General features: G+C 43.4%; 1 protein-coding gene across 2 annotated transcripts in view; it reads right to left on the bottom strand.

The window, feature by feature from the left end:
- Positions 1-9,851, bottom strand: part of tmem41b (transmembrane protein 41B) — a 31,400-nt gene extending 21,549 nt beyond the window's left edge. Inside the window, exons 1-3 of one of the 2 annotated variants that reach the window (XM_061883040.1) lie at positions 9,701-9,851; positions 9,430-9,618; positions 2,889-3,006 (exon numbers count right to left, since the gene is read on the bottom strand). In XM_061883040.1, the coding sequence (XP_061739024.1) occupies positions 2,889-3,006; positions 9,430-9,526 (215 nt within the window). In that variant the 5' untranslated portion in view covers positions 9,527-9,618; positions 9,701-9,851. Of the gene's footprint in view, positions 1-2,888; positions 3,007-9,429 lie in introns of both variants that reach the window. The other variant, XM_061883049.1, reaches the window with a different exon arrangement.
- Between the last annotated feature and the right edge of the window lie 5,904 nt (positions 9,852-15,755).

Raw genomic sequence — 15,755 nt, 5'->3', positions numbered from 1 at the left:
TAATACTACTTAATAACAATTACATCTGTTTTAAATAAATGTTCTGTATACATTTTTTCGCCTTTTTAAAGAAAATCATATCATTACAGCAAATTATGCAGACTATACAAAGATGTCATGATGACCACGTCCCTAACCGCACACCCACCACCACAGGTATCTTAGCATCTAAAGGAAACCCTGGAGAAGGTTACAACTTTGTCATGCAGCGATACGAATAATATGAACTTGTACAACATGTAATGTACAGAATATAATAAGCATTTTTTCAGGGAAAAATATTAATCACATTAACATATATCTCTGACAATCAGACCATGATCGGAACGGTCCGCATTTTGTGTTATTAATGCGCTAAACTGGTATCTGAAAACAGAATAGTAGCTCCTCTTCTCTGTAAGCAAGTGCTCCTACTGAGGAATTACAATTCTGTCGGGGATACACCAACGCACTGCAGGTCTTTCTTTTTATTGTCATTAAAAGTGTGTTTAAGTCCAGTTTGAGTTGAGCTGTTTCAAAAAACATAATGTTTATTAAATATGTCTTTACAGCAAACAAATCATTCGGTAATTTTAAAAACTTGAAAATTGGGATACTTAATTATTGATGAAATATTATATGTATCTGCTAAGAATCACGATTAATTTTTAGTTAACAATGTATTGTTTTCGTGTATTTCAGTCGTTTGAAAGCCCGGGTAATTATATATTTGTAGATTTTAAAAAATCAGGCCCTTTCATTCACTAGTGACAATATTGTTTTAAAGTTCATGCCAGTCTTCCTGTTTGGATGTGCTACATTCTAACCAACCTTATTTGTGTCACCTGCTTAAAGAGAAAGTGCACAAAACAATATATGTAGGACACGTTATAGGTCACAGGGCCACAACATCTCACTACAAATCCACTGCAGTGTATAGCTAAATATTATAAACTTATCACTCTCCTCGGGCACTGTTCCCCAAGCATTCAAAAAAGCGGTTATTCATCCTCTTCTTAAAAGACCTAACCTCGATCCTGACCTCATGGTAAACTACCGACCGGTGTCTCTCCTTCCCTTTATTTCAAAAATCCTTGAAAAAATTGTTGCGGAGCAGTTAAATGAACACTTAGCGTCTAACAATCTATGTGAAACCTTTCAATCCGGTTTCAGAGCAAATCACTCCACGGAGACAGCCCTCGCAAAAATGACTAATGATCTATTGCTAACGATGGATTCTGATGCGTCATCTATGTTGCTGCTCCTCGATCTTAGCGCTGCTTTCGATACCGTCGATCATAATATTTTATTAGAACGTATCAAAACACGAATTGGTATGTCAGACTTAGCCCTGTCTTGGTTTAACTCTTATCTTACTGATAGGATGCAGTGTGTCTCCCATAACAATGTGACCTCGGACTACGTTAAGGTAACGTGTGGAGTTCCCCAGGGTTCGGTCCTTGGCCCTGCACTCTTCAGCATCTACATGCTGCCGTTAGGTGACATCATACGCAAATACGGTGTTAGCTTTCACTGTTATGCTGATGACACCCAACTCTACATGCCCCTAAAGCTGACCAACACGCCGGATTGTAGTCAGCTGGAGGCGTGTCTTAATGAAATTAAACAATGGATGTCCGCTAACTTTTTGCAACTTAATGCCAAAAAAACGGAAATGCTGATTATCGGTCCTGCTAGACACCGAACTCTATTTAATAATACAACTCTAACATTTGACAACCAAACAATTAAACAAGGCGACACGGTAAAGAATCTGGGTATTATCTTCGACCCAACTCTCTCCTTTGAGGCACACATTAAAAGCGTTACTAAAACGGCCTTCTTTCATCTCCGTAATATCGCTAAAATTCGCTCCATTCTGTCCACTAAAGACGCTGAGATCATTATCCATGCGTTTGTTACGTCTCGCCTCGACTACTGTAACGTATTATTTTCGGGTCTCCCCATGTCTAGCATTAAAAGATTACAGTTGGTACAAAATGCGGCTGCTAGACTTTTGACAAGAACAAGAAAGTTTGATCACATTACGCCTGTACTGGCTCACCTGCACTGGCTTCCTGTGCACTTAAGATGTGACTTTAAGGTTTTACTACTTACGTATAAAATACTACACGGTCTAGCTCCATCCTATCTTGCCGATTGTATTGTACCATATGTCCCGGCAAGAAATCTGCGTTCAAAGGACTCCGGCTTGTTAGTGATTCCCAAAGCCCAAAAAAAGTCTGCGGGCTATAGAGCGTTTTCCGTTCGGGCTCCAGTACTCTGGAATGCCCTCCCGGTAACAGTTCGAGATGCCACCTCAGTAGAAGCATTTAAGTCTCACCTTAAAACTCATTTGTATACTCTAGCCTTTAAATAGACTCCCTTTTTAGACCAGTTGATCTGCTGTTTCTTTTCTTTTTCTTCTATGTCCCACTCTCCCCTGTGGAGGGGGTCCGGTCCGATCCGGTGGCCATGTACTGCTTGCCTGTGTATCGGCTGGGGACATCTCTGCGCTGCTGATCCGCCTCCGCTTGGGATGGTTTCCTGCTGGCTCCGCTGTGAACGGGACTCTCGCTGCTGTGTTGGATCCGCTTTGGACTGGACTCTCGCGACTGTGTTGGATCCATTGTGGATTGAACTTTCACAGTATCATGTTAGACCCGCTCGACATCCATTGCTTTCCTCCTCTCTAAGGTTCTCATAGTCATTATTGTCACCGACGTCCCACTGGGTCATTATTGTCACCGATGTCCCACTGGGTGTGAGTTTTCCTTGCCCTTATGTGGGCCTACCGAGGATGTCGTGGTGGTTTGTGCAGCCCTTTGAGACACTAGTGATTTAGGGCTATATAAGTAAACATTGATTGATTGATTGATGGGTTACCATGACAACATGAAACTACTTACTCGGGAAGCTCCGGGAAGTTCCTATAGACCAGATACATAACTGAGGCTGAGCAGGTGAAAACAGCCAGTAGAATGAGGAGAGACATACGTGCTGAGCCTCCAGCAGCAGGGCAACTGTCTGTGAGCAAAGAAAAGAAGAATTTGCATTAAGTCTTTACCGTGGGCAATTATTACTCAATTATTTTGTTTTTATACGTTATGAGACAAAAACAGTGTTTACTCCATGGTTACAAAATAGTATAAGCTTCTCTTCTTAGTCATGATGAAACTTATTGTTGAGTGTGTGATTTAACTGGACAGCTGCCCCACAGTCAAGGGCTCGGTTTGAGTTTTTTTCCTCGCTCAAATGCTTGCACATGAAGGCTTTTACTTTATGGAGGAGAGTGCTCAACGTCTTGAGATAACTTCCCCTGTGAATTGTAGCAGCAAAAATAAAGATGACTTGACAATTTGGGCTGCATGTATAACAATAACAGCAAAAACACACTAGTAGGGGTTGCATTATTTAGGAAAAAGACAGGGGACCAAGTGTGAGGCCCCCGTGCGGTAGGTAGAACTGCAAGTTGAGGTGCTTGTAGTTAAAGAAGAAGCCGCATGCACTATCCTACACGTGGCTCCTGCTTGTACGCTCTGCTTGCAGCTACTGCCAGTGGCTAACCCTCATTGCGGGGATTAAAAGACAAGCAAATAGAGTACATTTCATCCTGCTGGTTCTAAACCTCTCCACCACCAATATTCCTGCAAGGCCACACAAGGAAACTGGAATCTTGCGATCCAAGGCTAAACTGCAGGGGATCTCGGAGCAGCATGTGGACACGACCTGGCACCCACTAACCACTGCCCCATCTATGGGTTAAATACAACACCCGCCTCTGACAATGCGAAGAGCATTGTTCTGGCAACTACTGTGGTTGAATTGACACCAAATGTATTGGTTCTCCATTCCTTTGGGTCATGACAGGGAGTCAGAGGGGGGAGCCCTGTTGCCTGGGCAACACAGGATTTTAAAACATACTACATGGACTGCCTAAAGTTGGGCGCGAGGGGCTGCCTCCAACGGTGAAAGAGATGCTTCATTTTATTGGACAACAACCACCCGCTTGGCAGCCCCCAGCCAGTTAGGCGCTGTCCTGCCACAACCCATCATTAGGTGCATGAAGCTTATGGATTTATTCTGACAAGTGGGCTGTAAATTTGCGCACCAAGCTAAACAAACAAAACCTATCAAGCAACGACTCCAGCATTACGCCTGGGATGCTGGAAAGTTATAAATATGACAGGCTGACCGATAAGCACCTTGACGTCAATGATGCTTGAAAGAGTGTCGTCATTAACAACAAACTCCTGAAGAGAAAAAAATGACATTTCAAAACTTCAGGAAACCCAATTCTATTCATCAGGCTCACTAACAGAAAGGGACTACATCTTTTTCTGGCAGGGCAACCCTCCTACTGAAACAGGGGAATGGAGTAGGCTTCGCCGTTCACAGTAAAGAAAACCCTACTGAGCGCAAGAGTACCACCTACAAGTGGTTCAGAGAAGATATTAACTCTCTGCCTAAACAACCATGAAATCTGTTCATATGGTGTGTGGATATACACCAACACACAGTTACTCCAAAGAAATAAAGGACACATTCTACAATAAGCTTGACATCGAAGTAAAAAAAAAATCCCGAACAAGAGCAGCTTTGCCTTCAATACAAGGGTTGGCATAGACCACATGTCCTGGCCATAATGCTTGGGTTTTCATGGAATTGGTCAAAAGAACGAGAATGGGCAACGTCTCCATGATTTCTGCACATATCAAAATATAAAACGAGAATGGGTAACGTCTTCCTGAGTTCTGCACATATCACAATCTCTGCATCACAAACTCATGCTTCTCGACTAAACCTCATCACAAGGTCTCTCGTAAACACCCACGACCTGGTCACCGGAACCAGGTATACCTGCTCATTGAACGAACCGACGACATTCGACACAAACCCAAACCTGGAGCTTTCATAGCACAGTTTGCGACACAGACCACTCTCTTGTCTGCTATTGGGTCAAACTACAGACAGAAAATATCTACAGAGCCAAACCAAAAGGTCCCTCTGGTGTTGACATCAGTAGAACAGCTGATCCAACCAAATGGTAAATGGTTTATACTTGTATAGCAGTACTCAAAGCGTTCTGACACTATTCCCACATTCACCCATCCATACACACATTCACACACTAATGGTTGGAGCTGCCATGCAAGACACTAACCGCAACCCATCAGGAGCAAGGATGAAGTGTCTTGCTCAAGGACACAACGGACGTGACCAGGATGGCAGAAGCTGGAGATCAAACAATGAACGCTTGAGGTTGCTGGCATGGCCGTTCTACCCACAGAGCCACCCTGTCCCCGTCCTCCTGCCTTTGTCTTTGCCCTGGAAGGGGGACTCTGCCCAATTTGTTGGGATGCCTTACAATATACCATCCATAGTAAAGCCCTTAAGGTCTTGGGCAGATAACTAAGGAGGTCCGATTAGGGCTGGGCGATTTCATGATCATGATAGTGATTAATTTGAGTTCGATCGCGGTGATCAGCGGTTAGCATTTTTATCTTGATTGAACATGGCGGAATTGTCTGATACAAGATACTGCAGTAATAAACAATAGGTAAGCAACGATGCTGGGTATAATCCTGCATTGAATAATCCGCCTATATTGACTGTGATCCTGTGTGTGTTTGTGTACGTTTGTGTGAACGTGTGTGTGTAGGACTATCCCGTTCAACGGTCGCGAAAATCAGGTTCGTCACGACGTAATCACGAGTGGCTTGACCATGGGAATACGGCTATTGTAGATGTATCTGTTGAAAAGCTCTATGGAGATGATGATTTCATTTTCCAGCATGATCTGGCACCTGCCCACAGTGCCAAAACCACCAGTAACTGGTGTACTGACCATGGTATTACTGTCCTCGATTGGATTGCCAACTCCCCTAACCTGAACTCCATAGAGAATTTGTGCGGTATTGTGAAGAAGCTGAAAGACACCAGACTAGGGCTGGGCAATATATCAATATACACGATATATCGCGGGTTTGTCTCTGTGCGATATAGAAAATAACTATATCGTGATATTCCAGTATACGTTCTCAAGCAGTTTCTTTTAGCTGCAGGCATTACATTACAGGCTCTTCTTGCTCTTTCCTGTCTCTCCTTCTCACAGACAAGCGCACTTTCTTACATACGTCACATACGCATACGCCCTCGCGGAGCAGAGAGCTAGGAGCGTGGGTAACGTTAGCTGTGATGCTAGCGGAGCCATGCGAGTGGTAATACGAGAGAAAAAAGGTGCGAATGAAGGAAGAATAAATTCCCAAGAAAAACAGCAAGGAGTCCATCATCTGGCGGTGGTTTGGCTTCAAGTGGGAGTATGTCGAACAGACAACCGTAATTTGTCAAGTGTGGTGCTGAAGCGTTGCTGTAAAAAGTAGCATCATTGCTAATAAGTAGCGTCATTTGAAAAGTCACCTGCTAGAGAATGAAGAGTGTTTGAAATTCCGCATGTCAACATCTCCATTCGGTGCCACACGCCCACACCATCAAAATGCCGAGGCAAACATTTCCAGATAAACACCGTATAAAAAAAATAGTCAACAACAGAATTTACAAATGTCCGTAGTAACCTACCACATAGCGAAGGACGAATACTATTTGATTTCTTATTATGCAGCTCATTTGTATTTGACACCTAAAATGTCTCTGACAATCTTGCACTTTCTGTTTTGGGAATGACATGAATATTTGTGCCACTGTTTAATAACTGTTTAATAAAAACACTTTTGGTCAATTGGCTTAGTTGTGATTTCCTTCTCTGCATGAAAGTTTAAAATGAGCATATATTAATGCAGTATAAACAAGAATGTTTTAATGTAGACACAAAAAATCATCATACTGCTGTGATTATATGCATCAAGTGTTCATTCAAGGTTAAGGCAAAATATCGAGATATGTATCGTGTATTGCAATATGGCCTAAAATATCGAGATATTAAAAAAATGCCATATCGCCAAGCCCTACACCAGACCCAGTAATACAAATGAGCTCAAGGTCGCTATTGAAGCAATGCCAAAGGCTGATTGCCTCCATGCCACACCGCATTGATGCAGTAATTCGTGCAAAAGGATTCCCAACCAAGTATCGAGTGCATTAAGCTGTTTGCCATAATCAGCAAAATTAAAATAATAAAAGGCTTGCAATATTTCAGTTGATGTGTAATGAATCCAGAATGTATGACATTTTCATGTTTTTAGTTGCATTACAGAAAATAAAGGACTTTATCACAATATACAAATTTTCTGAGACAGAACTGTATATTAGTGTAGACTGTCAGTCAACATGTCATATAAGGTTTAATCAATGCAAAGTCCATGGACTCTTCTGAATAAGAGTCCAGTCGTCTGCATTTACCATTTCCAGACAGCATGACACTCCTTTCACAAATAAAAAAGGCAAAAAAAAAAAATCATGTCGACTAGACAGCACGGTCACTCAACAACGGCACATTATTTGCAGACTATAGTTACTGGTTTGCAAAAATTATTTTTAACCCAAATAGCTGAAATGACATAATCTCCCACGGCACAACAGACTACCTCACGGCACACTAGTGTGTCGTGACACAGGTGACACAGTGGTTGAAAAACACTGATCTAAAGCAATGTCCTGATAACACGTCCATGAATTCAGTACACTACGGATCTCCTGATCTAAGTTTTAAGCTGCTGATCACCGAGGAATGAGATCGACAGACACCAATACCGATATTGATCACATGTATTAACGGTACATTTACACTAAACTGGTTAATTTTTTGCTTTTCTTACACAAAATTTCGGGGGTTTTTTACCTCAAAGTCCCTCTGTGTCCAGGGAATTACTACCTGAATTTGTAAACATCAACAAAAACAACAGAAAAATTATTTTCAGAAAAAAATAATATCGCCCTAATCACTCTAGTGTCAATCATATTCTGATACTAGCCTTGATATCGACACCACTAATTTATAGATGGATCTGATTCTCCTCTTACACGTCATGTACTGACTGCTGCAATGCTGACACAGCAACAGTTATATTATTGGGGCGGTATAGCTCTGTTGGTAGATTGGCCGTGCCAGCAACTTGAGGGTTCCATGTTCGATTCCCGCTCTCACCATCCTAGTCACTGCCGTTGTGTCCTTGGGCAAGACACTTTACCCATCTGCTCCCAGTGCCACCCACACTGGCTTAAATGTAACTTAGATATTGTGTTTTACTATGTAAAGCGGCCCTGCGATGATGTGGAAACTTGTCCAGGGTGTACGATGCCTTCCGCCCAAATGCAGCTGAGATAGGCTCCAGCAACCACCTGCGACCCCAAAAGGGACAAGCAGTAGGAAATGGATGGATGGATGGATGTCCTCTTTTATTTCTTCAGGGAGTTGGCAACCCCAATTACCGCACACTAACAAATACTGTAAATCACAAGATAATAGACCAGCGGTCCTTAACCTGGGTTCGATCAAACCCTAGGGGTTCGGTAAGTCGGCATCAGGGGTTCGGCGGAGGTCAAAACACACCTGATTCATCGTGTCAATAAAAACTTCTCCCTATTAGGGTATTACGGATACGGCAACAGCAGAAGTCACACTGATTTGCAGGTGTGTTATTTGTTGTGAGTTTACGCACTGTGTTGGTTTTGTTCTTTGAACAAGGTGATGTTCACGCACGGTTCATTTTGTGCACCAGTAAAAAAACATGGAAACACTTTAGTATGGGAACATATTCACCATTAATTAGTGGCTTATTAACATGCAAATTAGTAACATATTGGCTCTTAACTAGTCATTATTAAGTACTTATTAATGCCCTATTCGGCATTGCCTTATTATAACCCTAACCGGCTAACCCTAACCAAATAACTCCAAATTAAGTCTTTGGTACTTAGAATATGTTCCCCTAGTGTCCAAAAACTTCTAAATTAAGTCTTTGTTACTTAGAATATGTTCTCCATACTGAAGTGTTAGCAAAAACACATAACTTTGTCTTGAAATAAAAAAAACATTTTATTTTTCACTAAGAGGGTTCGGTGAATGCGCATATGAAACTAATGGAGTTCGGTACCTCCAACAAGGTTAAGAACCACTGTAATAGACAGATGCAGCTTAGTATCTGAATGGCAGCTTGAGCAAAGTATTTGAATGGAATCAATCATTTAAAAGTATTTTGTTTACTGAACGTGAGCTAATGACGATATTTCACAATGCTCTTTAGCCAGGATAATCACGTGACAGCTACACGCTAGCTACATTGCAAAATGACAGGTTGTTTTTTTTCTTATGCTAAGCTAACCACGCTTTTAAACAGGTGGTTAGCTCCATTTAACTGGCATGTTGTGTTCCAACATTGAAATCTAAATACATCTTAATTCCTGGTAAACTCTCCATGCGGGTGGACGTACATTCCCCCCCTGTGACCAGAGTGTGTGTGATAGTTAGCCTTTACATGGCATATAATTTACCGTTCAGTGCAGTGGAGTCCTTAGCATTAGCGACCAGTTCCTCCTTCGACACAGCCGAGCCGTCAATGTTCCGTTTATCCCCTCGTTTTGTAGCCATTTTCTTTTATAAAGCACTCGCCGCTTTTACGGCTGTCAGGTTGAGTGCAATCCCAGCAGAGAAAAAGAAGACACCGGTAAGGTGACTGGCTCCTGCATTGTTGCCAGATGAGAAATGATTATCGTAGAAGGAGGAACACAGTTTCGTATTAACTCGGAAAATGATGGTTCATACCCGGGTAGACTTTGGTCTGGATCATCTGCTATAGTAAGAATGATCACGACACACTGTGCATGGTATAATTTATACCACAGTTTTAACTTTAAATAAACTTACAGCGCTGTTGGAGAAAAGCTACCAATTTCAGAGCAGCGCCCTTACTGGTGCGGCGTGGAATAACTGCTGCACTGAACAGTCATTTTTCATTTTCAAATGTTAATCATGTATTAAGGCAGTGGTTCCCAACCTTTTTTCAGTGATGTACCCCCTCTGAACATTTTTTTTAATTCAAGTACGCCCTAATCAGAGCAAAGCATTTTTGGTTGAAAAAAGAGATAAAGAAGTAAAATACCGCACTATGTCATCCGTTTCTGATTTATTACATTTTATAACAGTGCAAAATATTACTCATTTGTAGTGGTCTTTCTTGAACTATTTGGAAAAAAATATATAAAAATAACTTAAAACTTGTTGAAAAATAAACAAGTGATTCAATTCTAAAGAAAGATTTCTACACATAGAAGTAATCATCAACTTAAAGTGCCCTCTTTGGGTATTGTAATAGAGATCCATCTGAATTCATGAACTTAATTCTAAACAGTTCTTCACAAAAAAAAAAAGAAATCTTTAACATCAATATTTATGGAACATATCCACAATAAATTTAGCTGTCAACACTGAATATTGTATTGTTGCATTTATTTTCACAGTTTATGAACTTACATTCATATTTTGTTGAAGTATTATTCCATCCATCCATCCATTTTTTACCGCTTATTCCCTTTTTGGGGTCGCTGGCGCCTATCTCAGCTACAATCGGGCGCAAGACGGCGTACACCCTGGACAAATCCCCACTTCATCGCAGGGCCAACACAGATAGACAGACAACATTCACACTCACATTCACACACTATGGCCAATTTAGTGTTGCCAATCAACCTATCCCCAGGTGCATGTCTTTGGAGGTGGGAGGAAGCCGGAGTACCCGGAGGGAACCCACGCAGTCACGGGTAGAACATGCAAACTCCACACAGAAAGATCCCGAGCCTGGGATTGAACCCAGGACTGCAGGACCTTCGTATTGTGAGGCAGACGCACTAACCCCTCTGCCACCGTGAAGCCGGAGTATTATTCAATAAATATATTTATAAAGGATTTTTGAATTGTTGTTTTTTTTAGAATATTTAAAAAAAAAAAAATCTCACGTACCCCTTGGCATACCTTCAAGTACCCCCAGGGGTACGCGTACCCCCATTTGAGAACCACTGTTTTAAGGTACTGTATTATAAATAATTTGGAGGAATATCATAAATAAAGCAACTGTTAGCAATGCTGCATGCCTCCTTGTCATTTATGCACTTTTTTTTTTTTTACAATCAATGTATTTGTGGCTTAATAAATGTTATTTTAGGCCCTCTGTTTTATATTGTTAATAGCTGTTTTTTTTGGCCCTGTCATATTGCAAGTCATATAGTTGATGTAGATGCCCATATCTGCTGTACGGATACACTTTACAAAAGACAAATGTGGGATACTTCTTTTGTTGCCTTATATTTATTTGACTTTATTAAATGGATTTATTTAAGGTTTGGTGCAGTCAGACCAAAGCAAGAGGGGATAGAAAGAGAAAAAAAGGAAAATAGAGGGGGAAATTGCGTCGACAATAGGGGGATAAGACAGACAGACAACAACAAAAAAACATCTGTGTACAAAAGACTGTCTCGTTAACGCTTGTTTTTTTATGTCATTGGGTTGCTTGAGTGTAGTTCACTTTTACTACACTGGATTGATTGTTTGATTGAAACTTTTATCAGTAGATTGCACAGTACAGTACATGTTCCGTACAATTGACCACTAAATGGTAACACCCAAATAAGTTTTTCAACTTGTTTAAGTCGGGGTCCACGTTCATCAATTGTACAAATATATACTATCAGCATAATACAGTCACACAAGTTAATCATCAGAGTATATACATTGAGTTATTTACATTATTTACAATCCTGGGGTGGAATAAGGCGGGGCGGGGGGTGGGGGGGGGGGGGCTTATGTTTGGTTGATACCAGCACTTCAGTCAACAATTGCATCATCTGAGAAATGGACATTCAAACAGTGTAGGTCTGACTTGGCAGGATATGTACAGCGAGCAGTGAACATAGTGAGTTCATAAAGTATAAGAACAAGTATATACATTTGATTATTTAAATGTTTTTATTTACGATCCGGGGAGGTGGTATGTGGTTGGGGAGGGTGTTAGTCTACTGTAGGATTGTAGTTGCCTGGAGGTGTTCTTGTGGTACGGTTTTGAAGGAGGATAGAGATGCACTTTCTGTTATGCCTGTTGGGAGAGCATTTCATATTGATGTGGCATATAAGGAGAATGAGTTAAGACCTTTGTTAGATCGAATTTGGGTTTAACATGGTTTGTGGAGCTCCCCCTGGTGTTGTGGTTATGGCGGTCATTTACGTTTTGGAAGTAGTTTGACATGTATTTCGGTATCAGGGAGGAGTAGCAGATTTTTTTTAGACTAGGCTCAGTGCAAGTTGTTTTACTCTATCTTCTTCCCTGAGCCAACCCACTTTGGAGAAGTGGGTAGAAGTGAGGTGTGATCTGGGGTGGAGGTCTAGAAGTAACCTGATTAGCTTGTTCTGGGATGTTTGGAGTCTTGATTTGAGGGTTGGGAGGTGCTGGGTTACCAAGATGTGCAAGCGTAATCGAAATAGGGTTGAATGAGAGTTCCCGCTAGAATCTTCATGGTGCTTTTGTTGACCAGAGAAGAGATTCTGTAGAGAAATCTCGTTTGTTGGATGACCTTTTTGATTGATTGGCGGGGGCTTTGAACGCACCATTGCATCAGCAAGTTTTGAAAGTAATGCATACTTGCCAACCCTCCCGGATTTTCCGGGAAACTCCCGAAATTCAGCGCCTCTCCCGAAAATCTCCTGATATTCAGGCGAGACTAGAGGCCACGCCCCCTCCAGCTCCAAGCGGACTTGAGTGACGTGTCGACAGTCTGTTTTCACGCCCGCTTTCCCACAGTATAAAGAGCGTGTCTGCCCAATGACGTTATAACTGTAGAATGATCAAGGGCGAGTTCTTTGTTTCTTATGTGGGTTTATTGTTAGGCAGTTTCATTAAAGTCCTCCCAGTGTTATGGTTTACTAAGGACGTGACGGCACACGGACACCAGGTGGCAGTAGTGTACAGAGATTTAATATATATATATAAATGTTAAATCACATATCTATAATAATCAAACAATAGAAAACGAACTAAGGGAATGGAATGTGAACTATAGATTCAAAAGTGTATGTGGTGTGAGGCTCTGTGTGTAAGTTAACTGGAGTGTCTTACCAAAGTGTTGGAGGTGCGTGTTGAGAGACGCGATGCAGTCCAATAAGGGCAAGACAGGCAGGGTAGTCCGTGCAAGGAAGCGAGGAGTCGAGGGACGAAGGAAGCAACCCGAGAAGGAAGGAGATCCGGGGAAGAGTGAGATGCACAGCTCACTTTGCAGGTGACGGAGAGTTCTGCGGGGACACGGGAAAAGACACTGAGAACCACGGAGAGACTGAACACAAGGAAAACAGGATTTGCATAATGCAGGATGATCGCTTACTGTACTTCAACAGAGAACTAAGTTCCCGCCAGGATCCCTGGGTCCACTGGTCCTTTAAGCAGCTCACGTCATCAGTCACAGGTGTGGACTGCGGCCAGCTGCGGCGGAGAGTGGGCGCGGTCCACTTGACGAGCGCGGGGGCGTGTCCGGGTGCGCTGTCAGCGGGCCCTCTGGGTGGAACCGCAGCGGAGGAAGATGCAGACCGAATGTGACGCAACAGTATCCCCCCTCTATGGACAGATTCCAGATGTCCTGGAGGTCGAACCCCCCCCCCCAAAAACAGGAACAAAAGTCAAGGGAGGGTGGAGGGGCGAACTGGTGGTGGGTCGCCAGCCCAGGTGTCCCCGAATCCACCGGGGACGAGTCTGGTGGCGGCGGCGAGTAGAACGTCGCTGAGGCCGGCGAGGCGGGCGACCAAGGAACAGCCACCATCTTGGCCGTCGTGGAGGCGGACACGAATGGCGCCGTGGCGCATCTCGCCAGAAACGAGGAGGTGACGTCGGAGGCGTGGAAGCAGCAGAAGACGTCGTCTGAGGCGTAGAGGAATAGGCGGACGTCATCGGCGGCGTGGAAGCGGCAGGCGTCATTGGAGACGGAGACGAGGAGAGCAGCTGAGGAGCTGGCCGAGGTGCTGAAGTCGGCGCTGCAGGCCGAGGGGCAGCGGTCAGGGCTGCCGGCCGAGGGGCGGAGGTCAGGGCCAGGCTGGGAGCGGGTGGAGATGAGGGGGCCAGCCTGGGTACGGGTGCTAGCTCACAGGCTAGCCTAGGGACAGGTGCTAGCTCGTGGACAGGCGCTAGCTCAGAGGCTAGCCAGGGGACTGGTGGCTGCGGCTGGGAAAAGCGGAAGATAGGTGGGATATCTCTGGCAGGGGTAAGTCTGTCTGGTTGCAGCTGTGCTACCACATTAGCACAGCCACCAGTACTAAAATGAAAGACTGATGGTATAGGTCTGGAAGGTGTTTGCCTGTCTGGGTGCCGCTGCGCCCCCACACCAGCACAGCCACCAGTACTATCCCCCCCTTCCGAAAGCGGATGCCTGACGCTTCCTGCTGGCTTAGGAACAAAGGGTGGGAAGAGGGTGTTCAGGCAACGAGAAAATTCCTCCTTCCCTGTATTGAAATCAAACAGTCCCTTGAGAGAGTGTTGAGGGCTATAAACATTGTCCATGGTGGAGGAAAAAGAAAAAGACATCCAAAGAGGGACAAAAAGGGAGGAGGAAGGGGGAAAAAAGTCACTGGGGCTGAGCTAAAGTCACTGGGGGACGAGCAAAAGAGAAAAAAAAAAAAAAAAAAAAAAAAACAGCCGTCAGGTCCTATATATAATTTTGGCGGGAACTTACTGTTATGGTTTACTAAGGACGTGACGGCAAACGGACACCAGGTGGCAGTAGTGTACAGAGATTTAATATATATATATAAATGTTAAATCACATATCTATAATAATCAAACAATAGAAAACGAACTAAGAGAATGGAATGTGAACTATAGATTCAAAAGTGTATGTGGTGTGAGGCTATGTGTGTAAGTTAACTGGAATGTCTTACCAAAGTGTTGGAGGTGCGTGTTGAGAGACGCGATGCAGTCCAATAAGGGCAAGACAGGCAGGGTAGTCCGTGCAAGGAAGCGAGGAGTCGAGGGACGAAGGAAGCAACCCGAGGACAAAGGAGATCCGGGGAAGAGTGAGAGGCACAGCTCACTTTGCAGGTGACGGAGAGTTCTGCGGGGACACGGGAAAAGACACTGAGAACCACGGAGAGACTGAACACAAGGAAAACAGGATTTGCATAATGCAGGATGATCGCTTACTGTACTTCAACAGAGAACTAAGTTCCCGCCAGGATCCCTGGGTCCACTGGTCCTTTAAGCAGCTCACGTCATCAGTCACAGGTGTGGACTGCGGCCAGCTGCGGCGGAGAGTGGGCGCGGTCCACTTGACGAGCGCGGGGGCGTGTCCAGGTGCGCTGTCAGCGGGCCCTCTGGGTGGAACCGCAGAGGAGGAAGATGCAGACCGAATGTGACGCAACACCCAGCCCAGTAATAACACACAACAACAGCAGTCACATTTTCGTCTACCGTAAAGCAGTTCGTCTGCCGTAAGCTCCAATGTTGTGAACTTGTGACACTCTTAAAAACGACAATACTGCCATCTACTGTACATAGAATAGAATAGAATGTAGAATAGAATGTACTTTATTTAATTCAGCACCACAGTTCGCTCACAATAAACAATAATAATAAATAATATAATATATATATGTAATATATTGTATATATAATATATAAATAATATGAATATATTCTACATATATTCTACATTTAAGTGCAGTCAAGGAACATATGCATTACACAGTCTGATGGCTGTCGGTATGAAGGACCTCCTGTGTCGTTCTGTGTTACATTTTGGGAGTCTGAACCTTCCACCAAACGTGCTTATTCTCTCCGCAAGGTCCGAGT

The sequence above is a fragment of the Nerophis ophidion genome, linkage group LG02, assembly GCF_033978795.1.
Source record: "Nerophis ophidion isolate RoL-2023_Sa linkage group LG02, RoL_Noph_v1.0, whole genome shotgun sequence".
NCBI lineage: Eukaryota > Metazoa > Chordata > Actinopteri > Syngnathiformes > Syngnathidae > Nerophis > Nerophis ophidion.
This window is presented reverse-complemented; position numbering and strand designations above follow the sequence as displayed.